Here is a 24,674-nt window from a genome sequence, read left to right as displayed (position 1 = left end):
ATGATACAGTGCGCACGTGCTAACCATTCGGCCATTGCTAACCATTCGGCCATCCAACACCCCAGACTGCTGCAAACAAAAACAAAAGGGAATTCCTTTGACCCCATTTCGTCCTACTTCCGGTCACGCTGTATTTATAAACGACATTGCGTTTAATATATCCTCCTGTGCCATTCGCCTATTTGCGGCTGATTAATTTACATCCACATAACATCTCCAGAAGATCACTTATCACTTCAAAAAGATTTAAACATCCTGGTAGAATGGAGTAACACCTGGCAGATGCAGTACAAATGTGCAGTCATGAACGTAACAAAAAGGAAAGTTTCCCATTTTGATTCCAAAAATGGAAGGAACATCGTTGGAAGTCGTCAAAAACCATCCATATAATTTACATATAGACAACATAACCTCAAAAGCCTCAAGTGTCTTAGAATTCCTGAAACGTAATCTTAGAAACTGTCCAAAAGGCGTGAAGGAACGTGCCTATCAGACATCAGTACGACCGAAGCTGGAGTATAGTTAACAATTGGAACCCGCAACAATAAACACAAGTGAAACAAATAGAACAGATCCAACGTAATGCAGCTACATCCGTACTTAGGAAGCCATATAACTATAAAAACCCTAGTAGTGTTACACTTATGATACAGCACCTGAATTGGCCATCTCTGGAACAACGTAGACAATATTCGGACTTAGTACTTATGTACAAAGTTATGCATAAGCAGTACCAACATTTATACTACCAGATCCACCAGTTCGTCAAAGTAGAAAGTTCATACCATACCACTGTAAAATTAACGCGTATCACGCGTAATCGCTCATTGGAATCGTTTATCGGACCAAGTTCCCCAACTGGATTCACTAGACAGCTTTATGGAAGCTTTACATTCGGCTGTGGGTGTGTAACCCGAGTCATTAAATGTATAGTGTACATAATTTAAGTTGAACTTTTAAATTTTCACGTTTAGGGGGAACATCCGACCTCGCGCATGTACAGTTCACCCAGCACATTCACGTTGTGTCCAACAGAGGATTTTGTGGAGTATTTCATTGAAGCTGATAGCAGGCGAAATATCTTCAACGATTCAAAGTAATATGGTGGGCGATTACGTTTGTTTAATTAGTATGGCGTAAACCCCATTTCATTCCATTCAGTTAAGTGGGTAAGACGCTGGTTCGCTATTCTGGAGGTTGGGTGTTCGATCCCTGCTTTGGCCGAGAACGTTCATCCAGCCGGCGTGGTTCACCCTTGTCAGTGATACAGGACGGAGGGCCGGACAAGTTGTTCGGATGGAACAAGAAACCGAGTTCCCGTGTACACATTGGCGTGCACGTAAAAGATCCCTTGACAGCTGGAATTCGATATAAGAGTAGGCCGTAGTGCCGCTGTCCGGGCAAAATTTACCTCATAGCACACTGTATGTAGGACGTTAAATCCCATTTCATTTTATGGTTTATTGCTCTGATTATGCTTATCAACCAATGACCACGGTAGTGCTTGGTTGAGTGCGCCGTAATTTCTTACACCACCCTGGTTGTATCCGCCATAGCCTACGCAAGCTAAAAATGCGATTTTTCGAACAATCAGTGGCCATAATCCAGGAAATTACGTTTGGATATGCGCGATTATCAAAAGGAACTAAGATCACAGGTTTTTTTTTTATCGGATCAAAATTGTTACCCCTAAATTTTGTACAATCAAGGGCCATAAGTCAAGAAGTGACGATTTGATATCCGCAAATCTCGAAAGGGACCACGATCTGTGGGTTATAAACATGTATTTCAAGTTTCATCAAAATCGGATCATAATTGTGACCTCTAGAGGGTCCACAGCCTTGATATACCAGATGTTTACACTATTTGCGTACGAAGGGCGGCCATTTTGTCTGGCAGTTTTCGTCCGATTTTCACAAAATTCGAACTCAACCAACATTACGGTGTAACGGTGATATATTCGAACAGTTTTTTTTAAATCAGATAATAATTGTGAGCTGTAGAGGGACCACAAGCAAAAAACGAGATTTTTCGTACAATCAGGGATATTTGGTCTGGCAGCTTTGGTCCGATTTTCATGAATGGTGTAACGGTGATTTATCACCCAATAATACATTCTACAGTAGATATCGCTTGTGTGATATATTTTATAATGATATATTTCATAATCCTTAGGAGATATCGCTTTACGTGAATTTGGCCAGTTGAAAGGGAACTCCTTATTTTATTTTCAAAGAACAGATCATTTCTTATTAAAAATAACTTTTTTTTTATTAAAAATGAACTGTTGTTAGTTATTCAATTGACCTTGATGGAAACACTGGGTCAATATAAAGGACTTTGCAATGGTTGAATTGCTGTCAAAAAATGATGTATCACTACGCCGTAATGTTCAGTAAAAGTGAAATCTACGTCAAAGAATTATATTTGTGCATGTAAGAAGGGATTGGGTGATAAATAAAATCTCCTACTCGTCTTTTTTGATATCAAAATATATCAACACCCGTTGATAAAGTAAAAAAAAAAATCGGCAGAGCCCTCGTTTTTTGTTACTTTATCAACTTATGTTGATATTTTTTGATATCAAAAAAGACTGGTAGGAGATTCTCTATATATTTCCTTTTTGAATAAATTGTAGGACAGCGATGGCGATACGGCCCTGCACCTTGCAATATATAAAGGATGTGATGATGCGGTTAGATCCCTGTGTGAATCAGAGAATTATGATGCTACTCTCCACAACAAGAAGGGTTTCAACGTTCTCCATCTTGCTGCGCTAAAAGACCGCCCCGTGTACGTAATTTTGATAATGTATTAAGCTGAAACATTTCCAATAAACTGTTCTGAATTTAGTATATATTATACCCGTCTGTTGGGAACAATCTCGCTTATCCAGACTACCGAGAATACAGGTTTAGTTTACTGGAAATGTGATATCGCAACATTGACGAGGATTGTACCGTTAAAATTATTGGCATAACGGTAAACTTTCAGATGTGTTAAAATGTAGCTAATGCAGAATGTTGTGAAGATCCTCTTTAACATTTATTTTAATTTAAAAAAGGTCACATATTCATTTTCAAAATTTTATTCTTTAGAGCTGTTGAAAGAATCCTTGAAAAGAAACCGGGAGTGGTAAATTCTAAAGCAGTAGATGGTTTTACGGCTTTACATATCACAGCCGCCAATAATCATACGGATTGTGCTCGTATATTGGTAAGAAAGGTAATAAGACTAAATAATAATTTTAACATGTATCGTTAGTGCTCTTTGATGGTGGTTGTAGCTTTGTGCAACACTAACAACTATAACTCAAATAAAAACAGTTAATATTTGTTAAACAGGATCTATGATTCGTGTCTGGTACATTGATTTAGTTAGTTCGATGCTTCGTCGGTGATTCTCTTCTCCTTTTATTTAAATCATTAACAGTAGTAGCAGTACACTATTGTAGCAGTAGTAGTGTTTCAACCTCCATGTCATTCCTAGAAGACTTCCTAGGAATGATCAGTTGAAGACCAAGGGGGTGAATGGGCAAAAAGCAAATTCGTGGTCCAGGTCCGTGGAGACCCAATCGGGTGTGTGTCTCTGGTACCTCTACAACCTTAACGCAGTTCAGAGGTGAAGGGTTATAATAGTAATGGGTGTAGGTCGACATTTCTTTCTGATTTTATCTGCCTTTCTGCGGTATAACACGCCCGCAAACACATTCAAAACGATTGAAATTCAGTAATTGTTTTAATATTTTAATAACAGTAAATACAAAAATATTTAATTTTTTTTTTAGGGAGGTGCTGTGAATAGCCAAAATAATGCGAGCTCAACTCCATTACATGTAGCGTGTGTTGAAGCCCGGTTAGATATAGTTCAGTTTTTCTTGGAGAAAGGTATCAAACTAATTAGTAATCCGGTTGTACGTAACAATGAGTAGGGTCGCCTGTCCAGCCTTGTGGGTTTTCTCCGGGTCCTCCGGTTTCCTCCCAACGCTAAAGAGAATTATTTAAATAATATTGGACCATATTATGTTAGTCCCGAAATGACCTAGTTTTTGTCGAGTGGACGTTATACCCCATTTCTCTCTAATTAGTAATGTCTTGACAAACAAACCAATACTTGAGAAACCAATACTTTGACTTGAGAATTTATCGCCGGGAATTTAAACCATTGATCAATGGTTCCATCGTAGGTAATGCCCATGTGGCGGAAGGGGTGGATACATGAGACATCTTTGACAATAGTCAGGCAGACCTATGATTGAACCTGGAAATTGTATACAAAGTTTTTTTTTTATGATTGATTTTAGTAGCCTAGGGTGTCCTCGTTCAGAATCTGCCGAGTGAACCTCGGTCACCCTTGAGCGTTTTGAGAAATTCAAGATGGCGGCCACATCAAATAATCCCCTATAGCTCCCATAGTATTTATCTAGGATGATAATTTTGGTGTCTAACCGTATGTTTCTGGGGTCAAGGAATACAATGAAATCATTTATTATGTTGTGGGGTGATTAGATGATATTAAAATAAAACATACCAGACAATATGACCCTTTAACTCGTTATCGGCGGTTGGGGGCGATTATTTCACCGAACCAAACTAAATCTAGAGACAAACTATATATTTCTGGACATAGGAGCGTTTGAGTGATAACACCAAATACAGCCCTATCAGGGGCTCCGGGGCCACATGGGTCGGTCCTGAAAAAAGGAGACACAAGCTGATTGTTGAACATTTTAAAAAAAACTATTTCTAACCGCAAAACAGGAACATAACTTCCACAAAACTAAGTAATATCCAGTTTAATACTTTAGTCGTGTTTCTGGCTGCAACCTGTGACAGCACAAGCGCAAAATATTGTATATTCTAAGCCATCCCTAGTGCAGCTACAAGAACACGTACTACATGAGCTGTCACTACTGCATCCACATCTGATGAGCCACATGGCAGACTCCGGAGCAAGTTTATCGGTTGTAATGTTTTCAATTTGGTATCTTTCTCCCAGCAATACTGTTCCAGATCAAGTTCCGATGGATTCCGATCTTCCAGTGAACGCCACACAATAGCTTGGTGATGAGCTCTTTTTACGTTCTCTGCAAATGTATCATTCGTTGAGCAAGATTACATGGTTTGGGTGGAGAATAATGACGATACATTTCCAGCTTTAGATGTCCACACCCTCCAGCGTGTTTCAGACAGATTTTTAGAACTCTGTTCATAAAAAAGCTGACATAAATACAGTGACCTGTGTAACTGTGTGAGCAATGATTCTATTGGAGTGTCTATTACTCCGACGAGTGGGGTGAGAGAGAATACAATCAAGCTCTAACCACTTTAAAAACTGTTGATTTCTACACGACGTAGCCGCATGTACCCGTGTCACATCCAGTAAGAGAATGAGCTGGCAGGATTTCAATGATAATTGACATGTGTTTCTCCGTAGTTTGACCAATGTCAACTGCTGTTCTTTCCTGGATTGGTGATTTTGGACCGAGCTCTTGCAAACCGATGACTTAAAACACGCTGGAAGGTATCAGGCATCTAAAACTGGAAATGTATCGACATCATCCCCACCTAAATCATGTAGTCTAGCTCCAACGAATGATGCATTTGCAATGAACATAACAATACGACATCGCTAAGCTATTGAGTGGCGTTCACTGGAAGATCGGAATCCGTCGGAACTTGATCCGGAACTGTATTGCTGGGAGAAGGACACTAAATTGAAAACATCACAACCGGTAAACTTGGTCCGGAGTCTGCCATGTGGCTCATCAGATGTGGATGCAATAGTGACAGCTCATGTAGTACGTGTGCTTGTAGCTGCACTAGGGAGGGCTTAGAATATACAATAATTGCGCTTGTGCTTTCACAGGTTGCAGCCAGAAACACGACTAAAGTATTAAACTGGATATTATCTAGTTTTGTGGAAGTTACGTTCCTGTTTTGCGGGTAGAATTTGTTTTTTTTTAATTTTAAACAATCAGCTTGTGCCTCCCTTTTCAGGACCGACCCATGTGGCCCTGAATGCCCTGATAGGGATGAATGTGGTGTTATCCTATCACTCATACGCTCTTATGTCCAGAAATATATAGTTTATCTCCTGATATAGTTTGGTTCGGTGAAATAATTGCCCCCAACCGCCGCTAACTAGTAAAAGGGCCATATTCTCTGGCTTGTTTGGTTTTAATATCATCTAATCACCCCACAACATAATACATGATTTCAGTGTATTCCTTGACCCCAAAAACATACGGTTAGACACCAAAATTATCATCCTAGAATAAATACTATGGGAGCTATAGGGGATTATTTGATGTGGCGGCCGTCTTGGACGCCATCTTGAATTTCTCAAAACGCTCAAGGGTGACCGAGGTTCACCCGGCAGATTCTGAAAGATGACACCATAGGCTACTAAAATCAATCATAAAAAAAACTTTGTATATAATTTCCAGGTTCACTCGAAAAATTGGGTTTGGCGACCGGACTACAAGCCTTATGAGTCCTAAGGTAGGGGCGTGCATATTTGGTCAGGTTGGTCATATATGACAGAACTTTTAGCCCACTTCGGTAATGTCCGCAAAAAATAGACATTAGAATGGCTTATATATTTTCATATGACATTCATGATTTGAAAACGATTTTATTTAATTAAAAGGCGCAAGAGTTGATGCAACGAACATGAATGGTAGCACTCCTCTTCACATGGCATTGCATGAAAATAGAAGTTCCAGAGACAGTGGAGAAGACCTGGTACGTCACAATATCTTTATCATATATTCACCTGACACAGCAGCCATGGATATTGACTATATATACATATAATTTCTGTTTTAAAAAAGATTTAAATAATTATCTGTTGGCGTGTTCCCGCGAGTCTATCTTGCACAAGAATGGTCTTGGAAGGAATTATTAGTGAGCAGAAATCGCCCATGTATCTGTTATCACTCGTCACTTCAGTCAGTTATATAGAGGGGCGACTCGTGTTTTCCTTTGGCGTTCGTCACTTCCGATTCAGGAAACCTGTATTACTCAGCTATCGTAGCAATGATCTCTGTTAAAATTATATTTGGAACGTGTTTAATTAGTTCTATCACATATGTGATAATGACTGACACCAATATTGTCCTTTAATATTCTTGGTGACCTTTGGCAGTAAATTATTGTCGTGTTTATGACCACGAAATATCACCCGAACAAAAAGTGGCCCGGACCACTGTCTATTCAATATAGCGTCTGCTATATTGTCCGTTACTTACTCAATATTTTTTTTAATGCGACAGAAACTACAGTTTAAATGGATTTACTTCAAATTTGGTATGAATCATTGGGGTCATGGGGGGATAAACCATGTCGATATTCAGAACTGCGTGCCCTTCTTTTCCCGCGACAACTTAGAATGGGATATGGATAACAGTTTTTACGGACTAATTTCAAATTTGTTTTGAAGTAATGAAAGGTTGAACCCTACCCGTAACCTTCAATTCTAGAGTTAACCCCCCCCCCCCCTTTTTTTCCTCCGATAAGCTCGCGGACACGAGCTACATTTTTAGAAGGCATAAAGGCTTCTTGTCAAATTTGATGAACAACCCAGTTTTACTTTCGGATAAGCTGCTGTTAATGACTTGTTTCTTAAGACAAAGATGTTTTGTGGGTGCATTTTCACACCGTATGTGGCTATCTTTTAACAGGAAATAATGTTTTTCTCATTATTTTCACAGCTTGAGAGATTATTGGGTCTTGGTTCACCTAAGCGAGAGAATCGTATTAAGATTGCTGGTTTGTTAATACAGAAAGGTGCATCTTTGGAAAAACGGAATATATTTGGCAGAACGCCGTTAGATTTGTGCAATGATGAGGTGGTTAAAGCCAGAGTTAGAAATTTTGTACGACAAAGGTATAATTTTTTTAATTTCTGAAGATTAAAAATACCGGTTATCTCGGTTATACCATTTTCATTTGTAGGGTCCATATACAACTACAGATTGACCCACAAGCTACACTGTACACAATGTAGTTAATACCTGCTAACATTTTCCAAATTAGTTCTTGACATAAGGATCTGTTTATTTTTATTTTAAGTGTCCTTTAGTTTATTCTTCTGATTAGTCATGATATGTAGATTGCACTAGGTGACCTTACTAACCTCGAAGGAACACAATCATAGCTAAATGTCCGACAATAGAAATAGATTCATTCTATTTCATTAATTACATTCTAAATGGAGCATAAAAGGTGCCCTAGGCGGAATATAACAACGGATACAGTTGAAAACAAAATTGTCATGGATGTTGAAATCAATTTTGCTGAAACAAGTCATTCCAGAATAATAATATGTTATAAAAAGGAGTTCTTATTTTTATTATTCACAGGTCCACTACTCAAGTTTCACGCAGTTTATTTTTAAACCAGACACTAATGCCATGTGCCAGTTGTTTTTCCAAAGTAGCAGATATCACATTATCGCCATGTGACCATACGTGTGTCTGTGATAGATGTGCTTTAAAGATATCGAAGTGTCCCATGTGTGAACAGCGTATCGAGCGTAGATTACGGTCTAGAAGTGGACGGGGTTAGTGTTTTATTTCCACAGTTTTATTCAAAGGGAATTTTGAACTGGCCCACACCTTAAAGGGCAATATTTGTGTCAGTAATTATCACACATGTGATAGAACTCGTTAAACACGTTCCAAATAAATTTGTAACACAGATTATTGCTACGATAGATGTGTAATGAAGGTTTCAACAAAAGGAGGTGACGAACGCAAAAGGAAAACACGAGTTATCCTTCTATATAACTGTCTGAAGTGACGAGTGGGATAACAAGGGCGAATTTCTGCTCACTAATAATTCCTTGGACGATTAAAAGTTTCTTTTCTAGTGGCAGTCAATTTCTGTTTTAAATTGTCCTATAGCCTCTCACAGTCTCATATAACAACTTTTGGTCTTCGAAGGAATTATTAGTGAGCAGATATTCGCCCGTGTATCTGTTATCACTCGTCACTTCAGTCAGTTATATAGAAGGATAACTCTTGTTTCCCTTTTGCTTTCGTCACTTCCGTTTGTTGAAACCTTGATTACGCATCGTAGCAATGATCTGTTAAAATTATATTTGGAACTATTAAACCAGTTCTATCATATGTGGTAATGACTGACACCAATGTTGTCCTTTATACATACCCTGGGAAATCTGATAATTTACAATACAGATGTGACGTCATCCTTTGATGGCGTACCATTATTGCACATAATGGTACGGGCAATGTGCCAAGGGTACATTATTTATACTAGTTGAAATATTGGTCCCGCGTGACGTATTTCATTGAAATGCACGTGCTGGATAGTGGCTGTATTTTAAGTTGTTTAATGGTCTCGTGTGTAATATATATAGATATAACCCTCGAGCTAAACGCACTCGTGCAATAATCAATATATTACTTAATGTCTGCACTCACCATTAAACTACACTTAATGCATCTATAATCCGATTGGAACTCAGACCAGGAACCCAGGGGGTCAACCTAGCTTAAAAGTATACAATTTTTCTCCTATATGGTATGTATGCATATCTGGTATCAGAATAAAAGTCTGCCGGGTATCTAGTGGTGGGTGTGGTCACGTGGTATTCCACGCCTAAAATGACATCTCCACGCCCCCCCCCCCCCAAAAAGAAACCCCAATTAGGTTACAATAGCTCAAAAGTGTACCACATGAAAATCGTACAGAAGTGTACCGTACATCTTCAGGTATTACAAAAACACTTAGACATTTCTGGTGATGGGGTACCCCTGACAAAGCTATGTAATTGCCAGAAATTTGTAGTGGGGGAGTATCCCTGACAAGAGTTATCTAATTTCCAGACCACAGCTAGGCTAGATTAGCTGAAATCTGTACCACCTAAAACAGCTTTGGGGTTTTTCAGTATCACCACAGGAATCATGAATGCCCACTGCCAGACAATTTGTGCGGTGGGTTACCCCTAACAGACACGCCCTAAAAACTTAGGCCTCCAACTAGGATAGATTAGCGGGCACTGTTCCCGTGTTCTAAAAAAAAGTAAATGTCAGGATGCGTAGAATATTGATACCTAGCACGTATGGAAGATGCAATAAACTGCGGTTGCAAGAAATTATTTTGGGGCAAAACGGTTTTTGGGGCTAAAAATGCGTTTTTGAAAATAAAAGTTCCCGCAACAGCAGTTTATCGCTTCTTCCAGACGTGCTAGATATATACATTCTACGCATCCTGGCACAATTTTGGACGACGGGAACTGTGCCCGCTAATATATCCTAGTTGGGGACGTGGCACTTTGAGCGAGTCTGGTAATGGTAACCCACAGGCACTTGAAGGGATTAAAATAAAATTTGTTACAACTGTTTGACGGCATTTCGTCTGCTATCATCTCACAATACTTACTACTTCTAGCGCTTCCCGTCGTTTTTATAGCCATCGAGACTTCATTTAATCCTTATACAGCTTCCAATGTATTTAAATTTGTCATTTTACAACGTTATTAATTACAAATCAACCCCGAAGCGCTATCACATGTCCATTTCAAACTTCGTTGGACCGAAAGTTGCACGAATTGAGGTCAAAAGAATTTCCTTTTGTTTTTATTAGTAAGTCTGTTTCACCCAGTGCCTTCACTAACCTATCCGTTGTGCGAAATTTGCCTAGGGACTGGATGACCCAGACTGCACCAAGACACAAACCCGCGTGTTTGTCGGGTGAAAATGCCAGGTATTAATTCCAGAGCAAAGCCAGGCTTTTGAGGTTATAAAAACTGACCACAATTTTGTTGCAATGGAACGTCATCGTGTTGTTGCTGTCTGTGCATACAAACAAAAAATGCGGGCGTAAAGCAGAGTGACTACACTAGAGTGGCACTATACACATCGTTTTTTTACGCTTCATTTTGCTGACTAAAATTTTAAAAGGCAAAATATTTTTTCCAAAAAAATATTATATAGTTTTTTAACACTACCTGTCTAAACGAGAGATCAATTCAATTTTCACAGGTATTGTGCATACTAATGAGAGTATTCAGCTGTTATTTTGAGATTCCTAATTCACGGTCAGCTATGAATGTTAATTTTAGTTTTAGTAACACGTCTCGACCAATCAAGAATAAGGGCTTCCCCAACGCGACATCAGAGATCTCATTTCGTGTAATTTCCGGTCCAACGAAGTTTGAAATGACCATGTGATAGCGCTTCGGGGTTGATTTGTAATTAATAACGTTGTAACGTTGTAAAATGACAAATTTAAATACACTGGAAGCTGTATAAGGATTAAATGAAGTCTAGATGGCTATAAAAACGACGGGAAGCGCTCGAACTAGTAAGTATTGTGAAATGATAGCAGACGAAATGCCGTCAACAAGTCAAAACAAAATGTCGGGTGATGCACCTTCTTAATACTGTAATATATAGTTAAACAGTTGTAACAAATTTTATTTTAATCCCTTCAAGTCAAACAGTTGTAACAAATTTTATTTTAATCCCTTCAAGTGCCTGTGTGGTAACCCACTGCACAAACTGTCTGGCAGTTGTACTGAACAACTTCAACGTCTGTCAGTGTTTTTGTAATATCTGAACATGTACGGTATACTGCTGTATGTGGTACACTTTTGAGCTAATCTAGCCTAGTTGGGGGCATGGCATTTTGGGCGTGGAATACCACACCCACCGCCAGATACCAGGCAGACTTACATTCTGATGATACCAGATATGCATGCATTGATATCAGATTGGAGAAAATTTGTACAATTTTCAGCTAGGTTGACCCGATGTGCTACCACTCGGCATGTGAAAGCTGTTGGGGGGGGGGGATTGAGGACACGAAACAAACCAGGACAGATGAAAATTCACATAATACACAGATTGCGTGATATGTTAAACCTCTACATGAAAGACTCAACTGATTCAGTAGTATTCACTGTTCGAAAACTTAACAAATTTTGTCGCTGAACACATTTAACCCGATTCACGATGACAGACGCGTGAAGGCTGTATTTTTATTACATTTTTTTATAGCCAGAATCACAACTGGACGTCCGTCCGTCCACAATTTGTGGACACTCTACAGGTCACAATTTTTTTTCGATTTTGACGAAGCTTAAAATATAGGTCTATCTCCCAAAGATCTCGGTTCCTTTGGATATTGGCATATATGGGACCATAACTTCGTGGATTAGCTTGTGGACACTCTGGGTCACAATTTTCATCCGATTTTGATGAAACTTGAAGTGCATGTTTATAACGCAAAGATCTTGGTTCCGTTTGATATTTGCGCATATCGGATCGTAACTTCTTGAATTATTGCAGCTGATTGTACGAAAAATCGCGTTTTTAGCTTGTGGTCCCTCTAGAGGTAACAATTTCTATCCTATTTAAAAAAAAAAGTTTGAATATATCACCGTTACACCTTAATGACGGCTGAGTTCGAATTTCGTGAAAATCAGACCAAAACTGCCGGACGAAATCGTCGCCCCATGTACGCAAATAGTGTAAATATATGGTATATCAAGGCTGTGGTCCCTCTAGAGGTCAATTATCCGATTTAAAAAACGTTCGAATATATCACCGTTACACTGCAATGAAGCTTGAGTTTGAATTTCGAGAAAATAGGACCAAAACTGCCGGACAAAATAGCCACCCCTCGTACTTATGTAGTGTAAATATATGGTATATCAAGGTTGTGGACCCTCTGGAAGTCCAGAATTTTGATCCGGTTTTGATGAAAACTTATAACCCAAAGATCTTGGTTCCTGTCGATATTCGCGCATATCCGATCGCAACTTCCTGAATTATGGCCCTTGATTGTACAAAAAATCGGTTTTTGTTTAGCTTGTTCTTTATCCATATCTCGCAAAATTCGGGCATATCCAGCCTGGCAGCCGCTGGTTATTCGTTGGAGTGTGTGTATGGGGGGGGGGGGGGGGCACTTAAGAAACAAACCTGCTCAGATTTAGTATCCTGGAAGGTCGCATAACTGTTTGCGTTATCCATAAATGTTACCCCCCCCCCCCCATGAACGACCTGACTGATAGGTACCCAGGGCTTTCTTTACTGTTCGAAAGTTTAATAGGTTTTGTCACCGAACCAGTTTTAATCCGAATCCACGGTGACCACCGAGCGCAAAATAAAATACCCCACTAAACATCGAATGCTATAACTAAAACGATTTAGATTAAAATAAATCCCTCAAACACTACATTCTAAATGTACGGGGTGACTCGGGTGGTCGGTGGTCTAATGGGTATGCTTTAGATCATAAAGCGTCATAATCCAACATTGGGAAAAATTGTTGTATTCAGTCATGAGCGGTGTAACACAGAAGAAAACCAAAACTATAGTTGGGAATTATAACCTTTGATTTTATTGTAGTATCGGATGATTTTCGTAATGAGATGTCCCGTTTCTTTATTTCAGGCCAGAGGACGGTAAACGAGGACTGCAAAGTTCAGTAATCCAGTAAAACAGGCTTTGTTTAGTGCTCTCAAATTTTATATCAGTAAGAAGTAGAAATTCATAGTACTAAACAAACATGTGCGACAAAATTGGATTTTCTGCTCTGTTTGGATAAATCGACGGACTTATTTAACCCACATAAAGAAAAACACATTTTACAGTACTTTAAATATATTTTTATGAAAATATAATACAATAAATAATACTTAGGAAAACATGACATATATATATTGTTTAATTGCAATGTAGTTTACGCCAAAATACACGAAACCATACGCAATCCATTTTTATGTCTGAGATAACGATGAAACGAATCCCCGTTGCACATTTTTACAAGATGAATTAAACATGGTCATATTGGTGACCTATTTGTTTTATTGTGATTATACAAAATATGATGCAATTTTAAAACAAATAACTAAAGAATCAATCCTCCATCTCCAATAATATCAACATTTCAAAATCATAGAATAATCACAGAACTGATAAACTATTATATTACCCAGCAAGATCACTATAATAATTATGACCGTCTAACAAATTAGTTGAAATCTTAATACATATATGAATGACAAACTTTTCAACAATCATTATAGTGATAAAAACAATTCATATCTCACCACCTAACATAAATTATGCAAGAGCTAAATCTGCCTATTACAGGTATTTCTTTAGGCCTGAAAAGTTATCTAAATTAGACATTAATGAACTTATCCAGACCATTATCAACTCAACTCTCTGTGTCATCGCTAGCCTGAGATGTTTATTGGATTAGGTTCCGATTTAATCATGAAATGGATAATCGGAACTTTATTGTACCCACTTTAGTAATGATCGAGGCTAGGCCGAAAATTCAATCGCAAAAATCTCGGTTCAGAGTGGATCAATTTGACTGAAATTTTCAGCAAATTCCCTTTACATTATCTAGTTTTTTACTATCGTAGTGAGAACTACCAGCTCTCTATCTAATCTCCAATAATGTATCTTTACACCAGTCTCAATCACAACCAATCACACAATGCAATCCTACATGTAAACATAAAACATTCAATCTTGGCAAATGTTATCATTCATCCGAAATATAAACTACTTGTGAACTTGTAATACAACTACTGGCAAGTCACACTAATTAATCATTTGACGTACGGCACCAACTCAAAAGGAATTTCGGAACTTTGTTAAAAAAATATATAATAATCTGCTCCAGAATTTCCTTCCGCTTTTCTGAGACCCGAGTTGATGTAAAGCAAATTAGTGTCCATTTCCTTATTTTGTTATTAAATCTTTAATATAATCATTTTCAACAATAAAATTATTTATCCCTCATAAAAAGCGAATAAGTGATATTAATATAAGATAATATATTGCTTCCTCAGTAATATATGTTACTGACATAGGCAAATATTAATTGTAAATGCACAATGGTGCCAAATCCAGTGTCACTGACATTAGACCACAGAATCAAAGCTACTCCAAGAAACAACCAGGCCTAAGGAGTCTTCGATGCCGATGGTTTAACATTTAGGTAGTTTTTTTTCTATTTTGGCATTTTAGAAAATTTCTAGCATATTACGACCAATGTTTACGTCTAGCCGTTATGTTATAAGACCGTAGCCTCGAAAAATATTGTCCGAGAATATTCATGTGTTTATCCCAAGTTTTACTAAAATTGTCACCCCATTAGTTGTCAGTACTGTCTACTCCACATACTAAGATCTAGCGTGCGTCTGCTGAAGGTTGCTAGAGCCGTGACTAACCCAGAAGGTTAAAATTGAAAACTAATCTAAAACATAATTTTGGCAAAAAAGTATAACTTCCTAATAGTTAATAAACCATACCCACCCTAAGATATTTTCACGCCATACACATACGCGTCACTCAATATGACGAGGTGTGACCATTTCTAAATTCCAAAATATATAGCTGAAAATTCTGAACCGCCGTTTTGTAACCGTTATCCATTGAAGGTTCGCAACTAAAACGAGGCTCTCAGTCAACTAGATAAAATGTCTACGTAACTCATTGGAAAATTATACCCAACGCATGTTTCAGGGTTGAATATTTCTCTATTTCACAAAGACGGCAACCAATTCACTGTTTTGTATACGACGAAAAAATATGTTATATTGAAGCAATCGTCATATTGCCGCCCTGACGTATTCAAATATAATTTATTCGCTCATTATATTAAAAAAAAGTAAAAGTAAAATTAAGCAAATAGGTCAACACCAAAAGAAATTTAGATAAAAACTTTTAACACTATAATTATCAGCTTATTTCTGCTAACAATGGAAAGGGTGAATTATTTTATAACGAGGTATTAACTCATTAAAAAGTAAAATTATGCAAGTAGGTCAACTCCAATAAACTTAAGATAAAAATGTTTATTATAATTATCATATTATTTCTGTTAACGAAGAAAGGGGTGGACTATTTTATAAGGAGGTATTTGGTCATATGGCACTCGCTGTGTGAGGTCACGCACGTGACACAAGTGTTGTGTTGTGTTTTGCACGATACAACTCATCAAGTAAATCTGATCAGTGCCTAATCCCTCGAGGTGATCACATCTACTGAATGAATAGAAAAGCCTCCGTGGACCCTACCGAAGCTCTATTTCAAAATTGGGTTAAAGTAGCTAAGGGGGCGGAAAGGCCATTTTCGTACTTGGATCTTCCAAGAGTTAATGACAGAGTTCTCGTTGAACATTTCGCTTTAATAAGTCTATTCAAGTGTTTAAACATCCGCTCCCCTTTCTTCTGTTGATAATTCTAGTCTATTAACGAAACAGTGGGTTTCCTTTTGGACTAATCGAGTTCTCTATAGCCAATAGTTCTTTCGTAAATCCCGTCCTCATTAACCCAGTCAGAACAAAATAGGTGTTAAACCCCTTTTAATTTCTTCATTCATACGCCATCCCCCGTTCAGACCATCTATTTATTTGTTTTAATTTATATTTTAATCAAACCCACTTTATATATGCATGTAATTGTATTATAAAAGCAACACCATTAATTTCTGCCAATTTCTTTATATCTCAGTCCTTTTAAATATAGATATTCGCCAATCCGTTATTGTCGCTTAAAATGTCAATTCGGCGATATCACTTTGGTAGAAGGCGGCGTTAAATACAGCTTTTTCACACAAATCGTTTGCTTGATTCGGATAATTATCCAACCCCGTGCACTCCAATTAAAGTACAAGGAAGTCTACTTTCGGGAACGAGGGTCGAAATGGGCAACACTCATCACAATGAGTAGATAATTCCGAAATTTAGAACGAACGTTAGCGTAACTACAGTGGCTTATAAGGGACATGAAAAAATATTATTTGTTTTTTTATAATTTTCACCTAAGTCAATTTTAATTTCCACCCAAGTCAATTTCAATATAATTTGTTTTTTATAATTTTCACCCAAGTCAATTTTAATATAATTTGTTTTTTATAATTTTCACCCAAGTCAGTTTTAATTTCCACCCAAGTCAATTTTAATATAATTTGGGGTTTTTTTTGTAATTTTCACCAAAGTCAATTTTAATATAATTTGTTTTTTATAATTTTCACCCAAGTCAATTTTAATATAATTTGTTTTTTTTATAATTTCCACCCAAGTCAATTTTAATATTTGATTTTTATAATTTTCATCCAAGTCAATTTTAATATTTGTTTTTTATAATTTTCACCCAAGTCAATTTTAATATAATTTGTTTTTTTATAATTTTCACCCAAGTCAATTTTAATTTCCACACAAGTCAATTTTAATTACCACCCAAGTCAATTATAATATTTTTTTTATATAATTTCCACCCAAGTCAATTTTAATTTTCACCCAAGTCATTTGTAATATAATTTCAAATCTGTTGAATTTCCACCCAGCGCGTGATGTCATCTCAATTAGCCTCATTTCCAATGTAATGTATTATGTTTTATTTTATATTAAAGAGATATTTTTCTCATTCTGTAATCAGATTGTAATAGTTTTTGTTTTACCTGATATCAAAGAGATATTTTTATACGCCCACATTTTCATGTGGACGTATATTGTCGTCACCCCTGTCCGTTCGGACGTCCATTCACAATTTGTTTGTGGACACTATACAGGTAACAATTCTTATCCGATTTTGACGAGACTTGAAATATAGGTTTATCTCCAAAAGATCTAGGTTCCTTTCGATATTGACATGTATCGGATTGAAACTTCATGGATTATGGCCCATGATTGTACGAAAAGTCACCTTTTTAGCGTGTGGACACTCTAGGTCACAATTATCATCTGATTTTGATGAAATTTGAAATGCATGTTTATAGCTCAAAGAGCTTGGTTCCTTTCGATATTCGCGCTTATCGGATCTTAACTTTCTGAATTATGGCCCTTGAGTGTACGAAAAATCTCGTTTTTAGCTTGTGGTCCCTCTAGGTCATAATTTTTATCCAATTTAAAAAGAAAAAGTTTGAATATATCACCGTTACGCCCTTATGATGATTGAGTTCGAATTTTCTGAAAATCTGATAGAAACTGTCGGACAAAATGGCCGCCCCTCGTACGCAAACTTTGATGAAACTTAAAATATATATCCCAAATATCTCAGTCCATGTCGATATTCGCGCATTTCAGACCATAACTTCCTGGATTATGGCCCCTGATTGTATGAAAAATAGCTTTTTTTTGCTTGTTCTCAATCCATCTCTTGCAAAATATCGGCGTATCTTGCCTGGCAACCGCTGGTTCTCATACTGTAATTAGCAGATTGCAATGTATTATGTTTTACCTTATATTAAAGAGATATTTTTCTCATTCTGTAATTACATGTATCAGATTGTAATAGATTATGTTTTACCTTATATCAAATAGATATTTTTCTCATACTTTAATTATCAGTTATTGTTTAAATTATATATGTCACCAGAAAAGCCATTACTCCTGTAATAAAGATTTGATATTATATCATGATGTCTTTTTATGTGAACACAGGCAGACCTGTCAACGTATCAGAGCCAGAAATGAGGCCTGTAATTATATTTGATTTATACTTTATGGACTGAAATTATCACAATATTTAAATCAAAAGAATCTTGACTTTCATTAAATTTTCAGAATTGAAAAGGAGGGGGGGGGGAGTTAACGTGTGTGCATTGCATCATAATTCAAGTGTCAAGGTTTCGATTTCCCGCTCGTACGTGGCAAGGAGTAGGGTTGTTCGTCCAATACTCCAGTTTCCTTCCATTACTAAAGACCACTACGCACAAACTGATTATTGAAATGAATGAGTTATAGTCCTGAAATGACCTAATTTGTGTCGAGTGGATGTTACGCACCAAAATATCGATTCAAGTATCTTGCGAGAACCTCTCTGGGGAGATTTATTATATAAATAGGCCTATATTGGAAAGTGTACTAAACTTTTTTTATTTGAAAATATCCAAAAATTAAACTAAAAGGAAACACCAAATCCAGTTGAAGTGCCCCAAGTCCAAGAAAAGAGACCCTCTGTGTCCTGTAAGAAAAGAGGCCCTTTGACTTCATGGCAAAGCTATCTGTGTTTGTTTCCAGTAGTAAGGTCAAGAACCATGCGTGTGACCCATCATTCATTAGAGCACATAGGCCAAGTTTTTTTTGTTATCTCTTTCCAACAAACTACGCTGAATTCTGTCTGGATGTTCGGTAGCGTTGTCTATGACGGATGCATGCTGATATCAATACCCAGGCCCCTAGTACATTGGCGAGCATGTAAAATAACTCTTGACAGTTCAAATTTCATTTCGTGCCGCTGACCGAGGAAAATTTCCCTTCTGGCATACTGCCTTCAGTAACCCAGTCGGAGTAGGACGTTAAACCCCCATTTCATTTTATTTCAATACATTTCACTGTCAGATCCCGACTAAGATTGTGTCGACCCCTTAAATGCTAAGTTATCAGTAAATCATCCCAGCAGAAAAATCTGCCGGTTAATAACAAAGCTGAAGGTGAAAGAAACGCTCAGATATCGCACATTTAAGCCTATAAGATGCAGTTGTGGCTCGGACGTGTCTCCTACTCATATCCTCACAGCCGGAAGGAAACCCCTCACGGATAAACTGAGTTCCCTTAATAGGGGGATAACGACATTAATGTCGTTTTCCGACACACGCGCTTTACGGGTTAGCGACATTAATGTCGTTTCACCGTAAGTCGCCAAAGTAACAATGTACACGATTGGCTGTATGAGATAATTCTATTTTTATCAACTAATGGGTGAAAGAAATGCATGATCTAATTTATAAGAACGGTAACTCTTATATTGTTTTGATTTGAAGCCGGATATTACCGTTACTTAGCGATAACATAAACAGACGGCCTCGGGCTGTCAATAACATGGCGTCTGCCACGAAACCCCGTAAGCGTCCTCGCCCTAATACGTTTACTGTAGACGATGTTGACATGATCCATATTTCTGATGAAGAAAATTGTTCGTCTGACAGTGGCAGCGATATTGACATTGATGAACTGTCTGCATACGAGTCAGATTCAAGTGAATCAGATCGAGATTGTCAAGAACGAGATGTAAATAATGTAAAAAAAACCCAAGAAGATGCTCGACGGAGTCGACGATAAATATTAGGCCTAATGACGTTGAAACAGTAGTACATCAAGATGATATTTTGGTACAGAAGACCAATTAGACGACATTTGGGTACATGTGAATGATAGGCAAAATGACAGGCCCCAAATCTTACAGCCGAGTCCGGTCCTGTGTGGAATCCAGAGAACTGTCATGAACCTGTGAAGTATTTTGATAAATTTTTTGAATCAACCAATTTTACAAATAATAAATCTCTTTGGCAGTTTTTTGTAGACGAAACAAATACTTTCAATATAGATATGATAAATATGAAAATATACCGCCCAGATATAGACTGCATTTATGGATTCCAACTGATGTCCATCAAATGAGAGCGTTTATCGGGTTGATCATAAATATGGGCTTGGTACGAAAGCATACATTAGAACAGTATTGAAATGTGAAAGACTTATCCCAAGAGACACCAATATTTAGAAACACTTTCACGTATGAAAGTTTTAAACTACTCCGTTGTTTTCATGTCAGCGACAGTTCGATGGAGCCGAAAAAAGGAACTTTTAATTATAATCCCATTTACAAATTTCAGTCCGTTTTAATACGTCTTGGGCACGTGCATATCTTCTGTCATGTAACATAAGTATAGATGAAAGCATAGTTGGTTTTAAGGGCAGACACGATCTTGTGAACTACATAAGAATTAAAAAACATCATCAGTGGGGACCAAGGGAATATAACCTGTCTGATTCTAGGACTGGATATTTGTATCAGACCTTATACCACACATCAAGTATAAAAACTTCACAATATGGACAGCCGTATGATGTATGTGATAAATTGTTGAGAAACCACGGTGGAAAGTATCATCATTTAATTGTAGACAATTACTATACAAGTATAGACTTATGTAATAATATGTTGTCTAAATATATGTTACAGGCACGGTTCGTTCAAACCGTAAGGGATTGCCCCCAGGAATCAAACAAACTTTAAAAAAAAAGATGAAGTTATTGCTGTACGCAAAGGTCAGTTGTTGGCAGTCAATTGGTACGATCGCAGACAAGTTAGGTTTTTAACAACGCATGGTTCCGCTAATGATGTCAAGCTAACTAAGAAAGACAACAGACTCGTTCCTCAGTTAGTGAACGAGTACAATCACAGTATGGGAGGGGTTGACCTCAGTGATCAAATGACAGATCATTACGCAGCAGAATTGAGAATAAAGTGCTGGCGGAAAGTTGTTTTTCATCTTATAGGCAGAACAGTTACTAATGCATATTTGTGCTATAAGAACAATAAGAATATAAATGGAAAAAAAACCTAAATCATCTCAACTTCATGATCCAGTTAGTAGACGGACTTATAAATGGCTATAAACAGCCACGCCGAAAAATTGGTCGTCCCAGCCTCACAACTCAAAACAGTACTTTCTAGCATACAGAGAGACAAATGGGGTTTAACGTCCACTCGACACAAACTAGGTCATTTCGGGACTAACATATGGTTTAATTTTATTTCAATAATTCGCTTGCGCGTAGGGGTCTTTAGCAGTGGGAGGAAACCGGGGGACCCGGAGAAAACCCACAAGGTTGGACAGGCGACCCTACTCCTTGTAACGTACAACCGGGATTCGAAACCACGCCAGTCGACTCAATGACAGGCTTTATGATACAGCGCGCGCACGCTGACCATTCAGCCATCCAACCCCCCTTCTAGCATACAGCATTACCTAGAATCTATTCCTGATAAAAAGTGTAAACAGTGTGTGAGCTGTGCACAATCAAGGGATGTAGGGTTTAAAGGTACGCGTATAACCTCATGGTGTCGAGAGTGTGGAGTGGGTCTATGCCGCAGATGTTTTCCTGGTTATCATTTAAACTAAAGTAAACATGTTAATTATTGAAAGCTTCAGTTTGTAAAAGAGTGCCAATATTTTGCTAAATGTAAAGCTTATAGTTTATCTGAAAATGAAGAAAACATTTAGTATTACCAATATACTGGTATGAGTATTATAGCTGTAATGCTGCAATTTGATCAAATGACATTATTGATTGTTGATATGTTTTGTAATTGGTAATTGAAAATGTGTTCATTAATTGCAATTGTATTTTACATGTAATGCAATTTTGATTAGATAGTATAATTTGATTGTTGATATTTCTGCAGGTTCTTCTGTTTTCCTTGAAACTGCTGAAAATATGTAGCTAATTGCATTAATACACCTGGATTGTAAGCCTATATGTATTTCACCAGATGATGCAATTTTGATCAAATAGTCTTCTCAACTGAATATTGAATTTATTAAAAGTTGATTTTTTTCTATCCTGTTATGTTTCATTGAAATTGAAGAAATGGTGTACACAAGTTGCTTATTTATTTATTACACCTGAATTTACCTGTATTTACCTGTAAGTGCAGTTTTCACCATTGTTGTTGCGATTATATAGTTGTTACCATTTGATATATTTTAATTTAAAATGGTTACTGAAAAAATTGGGGACAAATTGTACATTTTTCAGTACACCTCAATTTAATTGTATTTCCACATGTGACACTACTTTGACCAAATGATATTATTGATTGTTGATATTTTTTTGTAATTGGTGATTGAAAATGTGTTCATTAGTTGCACCTGAATTTCACTTGTAATGCAATTTTGATCAAATAGTATTATTTGTCTGTTGATATTTCTGTAAATTTTTCTGGTTTCTTTGAAACTGCTATAAAGGTCTATGCTAATTGCTTTAATACACCTGAACTGTAAGTCTATTTACCTGTATTCCACCTGTGATGCAATTTTGATCAAATAATCCTCTCAACTAAATATTGATTTGTTCAATTTTTTTTTTTATCCTGTTAGGTTTCATTTAAATTGAAGAAATTGTATACACAAGTTGCCTATTTATTCATTGCACCTGAATTTACCTGTATTTACCTGTAAATGCAGTTTTCCCCATTGTTGTTGCTGTTACAGTTATTATCATTTGAAATGTTTTAATTTATAATGGTTAGTGAAACATTTAGTGACAATTTGTATATTTCTTAGTACACCTCAATTTACCTGTATTTTCACCCGTGATACTCCATTTTATTTTTTAAACTTTTAACTTGTTGTTTCCAAAATTCATTATTTATGTTGTTTTTTCTTAAATTAATAAATTTTTGAGAAAACAAAATACTTTTATCTTGGTTTATAATTTTTACCTGAGCCACACCTGTATTTACCTGGGTAAAATTGTTCCAAGTTTTTGCATTTTCAAATAATGTGGTGTATAAGCATATGTCTCACCAAGTTTGGTGAATTTTGATAACATAGTTGTAAAGATATAATAATTTTAGATTTGATCCTGGCTTAAAATTTATTCACTAAAATTAATTCCCCCACAGTGGTTCACCAGTTGCGAAAAATTGCCCCCTAAAAGGGTTAACACGGCTCTCAGTGTTCCGAACTTACAGTATCCAAAAGTAAGCAAACACGAAATCTATGAGTTAATCTACGAATTCGTGTGTGAGATCGATCCTAGATATGATGATGTGAACCCGCAGGGACGAAAAGAGTGTTCTACTCTGAAGATTTGGGGGCCCACCCCAACCCCCAACGGACGGGATCCATAAGTGATCATCCCGAGGGCTACTGCTAGTCGGACGTCCCTACGTGAAGGGACGTCCGGTATCTTGTGGAGGGCCGTTTTCTGTTTCGGTTCCAAGGCCTACGGCACTCAATGCCTGGCCCAGAAACATCGCTGCATCCCTGAACCTAGGTCGGACAGGCGGCAGGGCCCTGGGGTCCGGCTGACAGTCCTACCTACCCCTACCTACCCAAAAGGTCAGCATCTATGCGCCCTACATCTAGGTCGGACAGGCGGCGGGCTTAAGGGCACGGCTGACCGTTAGACCAACCTACCTACCCAAATCAAGATCGTAGCATTAATGGCCAAGCGGGCCAGACTGCGCCCGCTCACGATCCTTCCTTTTCTACCCCCTAAACTTTCTCCTCTCCTTTCGATGAGATTTTTAACTTGGGCATTCCCTGCTAAGACACTATGTCTCAAATTAAACTGGACAAAGCCTAATCCCTACGGCTTCCTCCAGTAAGTTTCTTAGGAAACATCTTTGTCTACGATATCACCTTAGGTGGAAGTGGACGTAAAACTCTAGAAACAAAACGAACGAACGTTCGGGCCAATAAAAATAATTGACTTTTGGTTGTTGAAGCTAGAGGTCATAAGAAGTTCAAGCTCGTGCATATTGTGATTTTTCTCTGAGTACTTAGATCAACCTTCTATATTTTATATTTTATACTTTTTTGTACGGAGATTAACTTGGCGTGGGTTTGGCAGCCATCTTGAATTTCTGAAAATTGAGTACAGGTTTTGATCGGACTTAGCCAGCTCGGACTAAGTGATCTTCATTACCTGGAAAACTTTATAATTCACTGAGGCTATCCCCCAATCAATTTCAAGCAAAGGGTCATATGACGTCTTGTGTTTACAAGAAAAAAACTGAGTCCGAATAACGGCAACGTTAAACTTCCTGGGTACACGTGTCTAAGGTCAGATCGACCTGGCGTCTGGAAAGGCGGAGAAGGTGGTCTAGCTATGTACATTAGAGTAGGCGTGGCTCACGAGGAGCTACCGCTCAATGTAACGGAG

General features: G+C 37.5%; 1 protein-coding gene across 2 annotated transcripts in view; it reads left to right on the top strand.

Annotated features, from left to right (window-relative positions):
* LOC126827432 (E3 ubiquitin-protein ligase MIB2) overlaps positions 1-18,410 on the top strand; it is a 31,753-nt gene extending 13,343 nt beyond the window's left edge. For both annotated transcript variants that reach the window (XM_050556742.2, XM_050556741.2), the window contains exons 13-19: positions 2,639-2,793; positions 3,099-3,225; positions 3,788-3,887; positions 6,652-6,746; positions 7,715-7,890; positions 8,366-8,565; positions 13,427-18,410. In XM_050556742.2, the coding sequence (XP_050412699.1) occupies positions 2,639-2,793; positions 3,099-3,225; positions 3,788-3,887; positions 6,652-6,746; positions 7,715-7,890; positions 8,366-8,565; positions 13,427-13,464 (891 nt within the window). In that variant the 3' untranslated portion in view covers positions 13,465-18,410. The remainder of the gene's footprint in view (positions 1-2,638; positions 2,794-3,098; positions 3,226-3,787; positions 3,888-6,651; positions 6,747-7,714; positions 7,891-8,365; positions 8,566-13,426) is intronic.
* The last annotated feature ends 6,264 nt before the right edge of the window (positions 18,411-24,674 follow it).

Source organism: Patella vulgata, chromosome 7 (assembly GCF_932274485.2).
Source record: "Patella vulgata chromosome 7, xgPatVulg1.2, whole genome shotgun sequence".
Classification (NCBI taxonomy): Eukaryota; Metazoa; Mollusca; class Gastropoda; family Patellidae; genus Patella; species Patella vulgata.
Note: the sequence above shows the minus strand (reverse complement) of the source record. Positions and strands in the feature narration are given on the sequence as shown.